The 8,582-nt window shown below is 49.8% G+C and overlaps 2 protein-coding genes across 2 annotated transcripts; both read right to left on the bottom strand.

The window, feature by feature from the left end:
• Positions 1-848: 848 nt before the first annotated feature.
• Positions 849-5,252, bottom strand: TEOVI_000644400 (Kelch motif/Galactose oxidase, central domain containing protein, putative; the record flags this gene model as incomplete). The annotated part of the gene is made up of 1 exon (XM_067223959.1): positions 849-5,252. The coding sequence occupies one exon, from the start codon at positions 5,250-5,252 to the stop codon at positions 849-851; it is 4,404 nt and encodes a 1,467-aa protein (XP_067080060.1).
• Positions 5,253-5,653: 401 nt separating this feature from the next.
• TEOVI_000644300 (ATP-dependent RNA helicase, putative) lies at positions 5,654-7,882 on the bottom strand (the record flags this gene model as incomplete). The annotated part of the gene is made up of 1 exon (XM_067223958.1): positions 5,654-7,882. The coding sequence occupies one exon, from the start codon at positions 7,880-7,882 to the stop codon at positions 5,654-5,656; it is 2,229 nt and encodes a 742-aa protein (XP_067080059.1).
• Positions 7,883-8,582: the final 700 nt, after the last annotated feature.

Genomic DNA, 8,582 nt, shown 5'->3' with positions numbered 1-8,582 from the left:
TATATATATATATATATATTCGCGCGCTTACAAGAGCCCACCTCCCCCTCCGGACAGTTTCACCAAAACCCTCAAACCTCTGCGGGAAAAAGAGAGGGGAAGAAAATCAGGACGACTATTGATGATGGTGTCGCTTTCGTGGCACACAGATGTGTAGTTTGCTCTATTAGCTCCCCTTATTTCTTATTTGTTCTTCCTTTTTATTTTTGTTCCGCTTTGTTTCCTTTCTCCCTTTTTTTTCTTTCCGGGGACGGCGACAAAGGAACACCTTTGCGCTACGGTACGGGAGCCTTTGTACAGGCGCAGAAAGAGGCAGTAAATAAAATAGGAATTAGAGAAGTAAAACTATGTAAATTCAGTAGGAAATGAGGCAATAGTATTGAGAGATGCACAGAGCGTCATAGCCCCGTCCCCTACGAAACGGGAGCAACCTTCTCAGGATGTCCCTTTCGCACAAGAGATTGACAGCATGAATTTTGTGCACTCCTGAAGTCAAAGCGTTGTTTGATCTACTGAAGTTCCTAACGAAGGGAACCCCCAGAAATCATACCTCGGACGGACGAGACGACATCAAAAAACGCGCACCTCAGCACGAATAACCCTTCGGTGCGCGGCATAAGATTTTGATAAGAAAAGAAAAGAAACCCACACCCGAAAAGCCAACAGATAGTAGGGTAAGGGTGGGAAGGTAGTTTTAAGTAAAGACAATAGCGAAAAACCACTTGCCTTATTTAATGCTCTATATCATATGTTCTATGGTTAAGGGGCTTAGTCCAGGCAAAATGGGCATTCAAACTCCCCTCTCCTACAGTTCTTATTTCGGCATTCTACCCGGTACTGGCGCTCCGCTAACTACCAGACATGAGGCTGCCACGTTTCCTCGCCTCCGCGATTCGTGCTTCTCCAGGTGTTAACTTCCCGCGTAAGGGACCGCCACCGCCGCCTCGAGCAAAAGAGTCGGGCTCCATCAACTGACGGACTGCGCGCTCTCCTCGTGAAACTGAGCGGCGCTTGCTGTCACGAAGAGGGGTTGCTGAAAACGACAGGCAGTGAGGGGATGATTTAGTGTCACGTGTCCTGCTTTTGGCTGCCAGTTTAACTGATGGTTCTCTCTTCTGAGTCTTTTTCCTCGTAGTGCCCTTAGCACTGGGTGTAGAAAGGGGTTGGGCGGGGCCCGTAGGCAAACAACTGGACTCAAGACGGCGACCAAAGAAAAAGTAATCATCCTCAAGCATCGGAGAGTCACAGTATTTGACATGATCGGATGTCTCGGATGTACCCGTGTCAACCGCAGAAGGGTGCGCGTGGAAGAACCCTGGGGTAACACTCACCATCGCCTTTAAGTCTTGTTTCCCTTCGTCAGTCACTGTCACCGGATGTACACCGTCGAAAACGTCTATAAGTGATATCACCGCATCGGAGCTGCGATTTTCTCCAGCTGCTACCATCTTCGGCCCGTTGGAAACAGCAATGCACGTCGGTTGTTGTGGCGTCGCCGCCGCCGCATAATAGTCGTGGTATGCCTGAGGGGGAAAGAGGCGGGAGTGCATCGCAGCGCTGGTGTCATCACCTTCATGAAAAAGCAGTGATGCCGACGATGAGTTTTTCACCACCCTAACATCCTTCTTGGAAGGTACAATAACACATTCACCCGTTGCAGCAACCGCCGCTTGGGGTGCTGACACGAGCGCGGCAGCCTCCCTGGAAGTTATCGGTATCCGATTAGGGGCCTCCACGGCAGGTGCGGTCCTCGGTGAGGCAAATAAATCTTCGATCGGAACGAGCTTGGGGCTAAGTGGTGAAAGTACAGCGTGACAATGACGCTGCTCTTCCTCAGCAGTGGGCGAATATCCTTCAGGCTCTGTGGCGTCATCAGCATGTAAGTCCAGCACCTCTATAGTGGACCTTTGCCGTCTGGATTGTGGGGGTCTCCATGCCCTTCCCTTTGATGAAGGACTGGCTGCCACAACATCCCGCGAGGTGATGTGAACTGCTGGCGGTGGTTTCGCCCCGGCTCTACTGAGAATACTCATTTTGACACTCTGCACGAGAGCAGTAAGGCTCTTTGAAAGCCGAGTATAATGTTGTTGCGTTTTCTTTAGCTTTGCAGCCTCATCACCCCCAGCTGCAGGTGAGGGATTGCGGACCTCGGGCATGCCCTTTTTTAATTCATCAAGTTTGTCCTTGCATGTTTCCAACGGCCAAACTGTTGCAAGGGCCAGGTTCACTCTATATGAACCCTCCTCTGTGCCATCTCCTGCCTCGTTCAGTGGTTTCTGCTCTAATTGCGAGGCTCGAATACCTTCAATGAACCTATCGACGCACTTCACAATTTGTTGAACCTGACCGCAGGCTGTATGCCACACAGTTTCTCTGGAAGCTGCTGCATCTTCCCCTTCCGGTGGAGGAGTCATACCGGGCACTAGAAGCGCAGTAGCCACCTGCTTGGGTGCCGGTGGTATCATTGACTGACAGCTCTCACCGAATAGGGAAGCATTCGTCCTCACAGCAGAAGCCTTGTTAAGTAGAACACCAACTTCTCCTTTATTTAGTGTATGCGTTGCTTCTTCGCCACCTTTAAAGTGTCTTGCGCTCGGAGAGCGAGACCTTGCACGGCTGCTAATGGATTGCGGAGATGGAGAGGACCGACCCCCTCTCCCTCCCACCCTTGCCACAATATCCAGAGGGTGAACGGGAAAACTTTGCCGGCTTCGCTCCACGGCTTCTGTCAACCGCTTCAACTTGTTCTTACGAGTGTCAATCGCGCTGACTAGCGAATCCACACGTTTCTCAATGTAAACGTCGAGAATCTCCTTCACGGAAAGAAGAAAAGTATCCGCTGTCTCCTGCATTCTTCGAATAGCTTCAAGGTACTCTGCCTTGTTTGGCCACTCTACTGTCTTCAGAGCCTTGTTGGATAAGAGCACCCGCTTGATATTTCTTTTTATTTCTTTCATGAGTGACATGATAACAACACGACGGAATGGTTTCGGCGCTGAGTGACTCTCGAACTTCTGTCCTACTTTAAACCGATGAGTCTTTGACTTCACAGCAGCGGCGGCAGCGGGGTTCCCCTTCATGGACTTTATTACGTCTCTCACTTGCCGGCTGAGTGAAACACATTCTTCATTGAGGTGCAACCGAAGCTGCCTTTCGGGCACGTGAGGTGGAAGTTCCTCCATCTTATACTCACTAAACCGCGTGCATAACTCCTCACTCTCTTCTATCAGCCTTTCTACCTCATCAGGGGTGAGGTAAAGATGTGGCTCCATGCTTTCGCGCTCTTCAAGGAATATCTTCTTCATTGTCTGTTCAACGTTCCCGGTTTTCTTCAGGAGGAAATCATGTTGCCGCTTCACAAACGCCAGAAACTCCGCCGGTACCTCATCAGGATCAATTTCCACCCCCAGCGCGTTGTAACGGGGCTCAGCGTCTCCTTCATTGTTCTTTTCTGGGCGCTTCACAGGAAACGTGAGGAGGAAACCTTCATTCGATGGGACGAGCCGCTTCCAGATAGTTAAATTGTCGCCGTCGTCACCTATGCAGTCGCTATAGCCAGTATGCCCGCTATTCGTATGCCTTCCACGCCCTGGTGACTTTCCTCCGCCTCCTTGTGCCTTTTTGGAGTCATCTCCTTTTTTGGCAGCTATGCAGCCGCCATAAAGAAGGAAAGATGCGTCGTCTCCACACGGGCACACCGCTGCAAACGCCACGGGTGGAACCGTCGGATGCAAAGGGAGAGGTCTCCATAAATGTTTATCCTCATGATTTGGAATAAGGTTGAGCTCAAGGCAAGTGCTGGCGGGAGCCTCATCACCATCAAAACTGCTGTCGAAGCCTCCCACTACAATTAGCCGCGAACCCACAACACACGCAGCGTGAGCACCACGGGCATGCGACCCGTGGCAATGAAGCTGTTCCCAACGCTCATTTACCGTATCAAAGGCCCACGCATCGTCTAACGGTTGGTTGTGGGCATCGAACCCACCATAAATAATCATCCAATGAGCGTAAACGACAGCGGAGTGTAGGAAGCGAGCTTTGGGTGGGTCGGTGGATGGGGGAATAAGAGAAATCTTATAGGTCTCACCATCAACAAGGATCAACTGTGAAGAAACCTGAAGATGGGTATTCATACCCCCAAAGATGTATAGCCTGGTCCCGATAGCAACGGCACTATGGAAGACGACAGGAAGTTTAGGGCTTGTCTCGATAGTGCGCCACCTGCGGGTTCTCAGGTCCACGTCAAATATCACCGGTAGAAAACCAAAGGTTGGTACCGACTCCGCTGCGTGGGCTAGAGTCCACAACGTTGGCAACTCCGTATTGGCCACGGTTTCCGGTATTGCTTGCGCGTTGGATTGAATAGGTTCTTTATGGGGGAAAAGGAGATGAAAGCGCGCTCTGCGGTAGTCGTCCGTAAGGGACTCCAAAGGCTCGGGAGGGACGCCACCATAGCCTACGCCTCCCGTCAAGACGACACGCCGATGCTTCTTCAACACAACAGCGGTATGCCCGTACACGCCAGGAGAGTGGGACTGCTTTCCCTCCACCCGACGCCAATCACCAGACAATAGCGAGAACTCGTACAGCTCGTTCTCGGTAGTTTTGCCGAGGTTTGTTGTGCCGCCGTACACAAGCATTCGTGGGCCACGGGCGGCGTTCCCTGTATAAGATGCTGCGGCGTGAAACGTCAGTGGTGGAAGGCAAAAGCGACGCGATGTTGGACAGGGCATGAGTCGTACTGTCTGGAGCCGCTTGTACGTTCTTTCGGTATCTGCGGGTGGCGCTCGTGAAACCCATAACTCCCGACGTGGAATCTGTCCTGCTTTGATATCTGCTGTACCCTTCTCTTTGACGTGTTTGGGGGACCGTGAAAGAATTCCGGATGCTTGCACCATCGGTGGCTTTTCTCCTCGCTGTGTTGCCCTAACAGCACTGTTCCAATCTTCCACTCTGCGACACCCTGGAGGAGGTGTTTCCGCAATGTCCTCCGCACTATCATTTTCCTCGCTTTGAGATTCTTCCTCACTTTCCTCGGACCAGCTGTCTTCAGAGTAGTAAAGACCCTCATCTTCGTTATATTCCTCCAAACGGACGCGAACGCCCTCCTTCACCTCTACTGTTTTCCCCATCTTCTTCAGCAGTTCATTCATGTCAATCGGACATGAGGCGATGGGTCGCCCGTCATCATGAACCAGTTCCAGCCCCAACTTTTGGTTTTGGCTATTGCGGCCACGCTCTCCCTCCATGCTTGCGCTATGCGAAGAACGATAGGTGGGGAAGGAGAAATAAGAATGAAAGAGTATACCCAGTTTATAGTAGATATTTCACAGAACGAAGCACAAAAAGGAAAACGAAGGGATAGATTAACCTGAAACAAAAATAGTGGCATCATGTTTGCCATAACAAGTGCAGCTCGGGTCGATCGAACTGTTTCTGTTTCTTGCTTGGTTACTTTATGTTGAGACACGGATTGCTTCCCCATACAATTTTTATCATCCTCCTATTCCACCGGTCTCCTCCACACAACAGCGGATGTGGTCTCACACATATTCGTCATGACATGGTGAATTCGGCGGGAAAACGAGAAGGGAAAGACGTGGGAGAGAATAAGGATGCAACACCACTGGTCAAAAAGAAAAAAAAAGCATTATCCCTTTTGTGTTGTGCCCCCCGCTTTCAGGTCCTGGAGGATTCGGCAGATCTCACCATCCCCAAACTCTGACGTGTCATTAAAAAAGTCGCTAACTTCGAGCAACCACTCCGGCTCAATTGCAGACGCCACCCGGATAAACGTACCACCTTGCCCCTGCACCTCAAGTCGGTCGTATACAATCCAAGACGGGGATCCGCTCATTGAAGGGAACGAGTGGCGGTGAAGTGCAACCATCTGCGAGTCCCTTACAGTTTTGTACAGCTCTCCACCGGGTGGTTTATACGCCACTTGAGTGAAGAATCCCTCAAGTACCGCTTTCCGGATCGCCACGGAGTCCAGTTTTCCCGACCTGTCATCATACGTGGACACAAAACAAATGTTTTTTTTCTTCATCAACTTGGTAAGCTGAGTATACACATTCACCGCTTGCTGCAGCGCTTGATAGGCAAGGAAGTTATCGAAGCAGTACTGCGAGGACTGGCCGCTACGCCAAAAAGCGTGAAAAACCTTAAAGAGAGTCAAATGGTCGCCATCAGGATGACGAAACATCACGTGTTTCTGCTCCGCCTCGATCCCACGGGATGCTGGGCGCACCAGCACATTCCTCGTTTCTAACATCGCTACTATAACCGCTGCGTCTGCTGCACAGCCGTATTGCGCGGAACGCATAAGCACACGGGCCAAACAGGCGTCCACGGGAAAATCGGCCATCAGACGCCCAAAGTCCGTGAGTTGTAAGTCGTCGTCTACAGCCCCGAAAAGACTGAGTTGACAATACGCATCCATAACACTCTGCTGCGATGGGGGATCAATGAAGGCAAACTGGTATGGATTGGCAACATCAAGTTTCAGCAGCAAAAGTACAGTGTTGATCATGTTGGAACGCAGCACCTCCGGGTGAGTTTGATTAGGGAAAGAGGAAAAGTCACTCTGTTGAAAAAGTCGGAAACACTTCCCTGGACGAGTACGGCCCGCACGACCTTTCCGCTGCTCTGCCGAAGCTTTACTGATAACAGCGGGTAATAGGTAGTCGACGCGGGCTTCCGCGTTGTACAAACTCTGTTTGTGGTATCCACAATCCACCACGTATACAATCCCGTCGATAGTTAACGATGTTTCGGCAATATTTGTTGCAAAAATAATTTTCCGCGTGTTCTTGCCAGCGTTAGAAAACACACGCCCCTGGTCATCGACGCCCAAGGAACCATACAGTGGTAAGACCCTTGCAAGCAACTGGGCACCATTGCTAGACACCGTGTTTCCATCATCGGCAAGAAGATGCTCAAGTTTTAACTTCGTGCGCGAAACAGCTCTTTCAATTTCTGCCTCACCGGTGAGAAAACACAAGATATCGCCAGGTGGTTCGTTCAAGTGGATATCACACACACGTTCCACGCAAGCTTCCACATAATCCTTCACCGGTACTGTAGAGTAAAGCACTTGAACATCATACATGCGGCCCTCCACCTGTATGAGTGGTGCTTTCGGAAAGTACGCCTGAAACCTCTCCATGTCAAGCGTCGCAGACATGACAACGAGCCTAAAGTCTTGACGGCGTTGCATAAGCAAACGCAACACCCCAAGAAGCACATCCGTTTCGACCGTACGTTCATGAGCCTCATCCACAACAACTACTGAAATCCGTGACAAATCGCGGTCCGAAAAGGCCTCACGCAAAAGCATACCATCTGTCATATAAAGCAATTTTGTCTTATCAGATACCATAGACTTAAATCGCACGCGGTAACCTACCTCCTCACCCAACTGCACATCCATTTCAGCGGCAACCCGCACAGCAATAGACATTGCAGCGATACGACGCGGTTGTGTACAAACAACAACCCCTGGTAATTCCATCTCTGATATGAACTGTGGCACTTGCGTTGTTTTACCACTTCCTGTTTCACCCACAAAGAGTACAACCTGGTGGTCACGCACATTTTGAGTAAGCTCCTTTGCTCTCTGGTACACGGGAAGCGTAGTCCTTTGAGCAAGGATCTTGTAATATTGCGGTGTGTATGGCTTCTTCGTAAATGGGTTTAGTTTAGGCAACATAGCCGAAGATTCCTCACGTGTGGAATGTCCACCCCCACCACCACTATTCTTGTCGTTGTTGCTGTTATTTGTTACGGCGGTGGGCAATGTTGAGTGGTTTTCCCATCTCGGTTTCACAAATCGTTGTCCCCCGCTACTTCCTTCATTACCGCTATTTGTACCTTCCATTGACTCACGGTGCTACGAAGGAATTTATATATCGTTTCTTTTTTGTTTTTTCTCGCGCCCAACCGTCTCGTCCCTCCCCTCCCGTTCCTCTGGTGAGGGTCCACCCGTTACAGTAGCGGACAATCGGGGGAGCTTAGTTTCCTTATTCCCATGTTCACATAAAGGAGAATACCGTTTGTACACGCGCCACCAATGCAAAAAAAAAATAATAATGATATAATATATATGTGCATGTGCAAAGGTTGTGAAGAAAAAAAAGGAGAGAAAAGGAAATGACCTTTAATGCCTCGAAGAGCGCGTCTCATTCGGTGCCGACAAAAAAAAAAGTGAAACATTAACACAACAACGCCAGCAGAATGGTTGAGGTAATAGATGGTAGTAAAGGCGAGTCGATGCTCAGCAAGTGAAATATATGGTTGAAACCCATCAGAAACGCAAATTTTACACGCCCACGGAAACAGCGTACGGCTGCTCGTAGAAAGTTGCAAAGAGAAATTAGAGCAAGTTAAAACACCTTTTCACAGTGTTGTTATTGGGGAGAGTGGGAAACCCTCCCTATCGCATCCACTTCATCACGACCGCATACACTTGCGTGAAGATCTCGCATTTCCGATCTTCCTTACACAATGGTAGAAAGCTGCTGCATAGGGGGGAAAAAACAGCTGTAATGCCATATTTATACTGCCTCTTTTTTCTTTTT

Source organism: Trypanosoma equiperdum, assembly GCF_001457755.1.
Source record: "Trypanosoma equiperdum strain OVI genome assembly, contig: ctg_2017, whole genome shotgun sequence".
Lineage (NCBI taxonomy): Eukaryota > Euglenozoa > Kinetoplastea > Trypanosomatida > Trypanosomatidae > Trypanosoma > Trypanosoma equiperdum.
The sequence above is the reverse complement of the archived record's forward strand: the minus strand, read 5'-3'. Positions and strand labels throughout refer to the sequence as shown.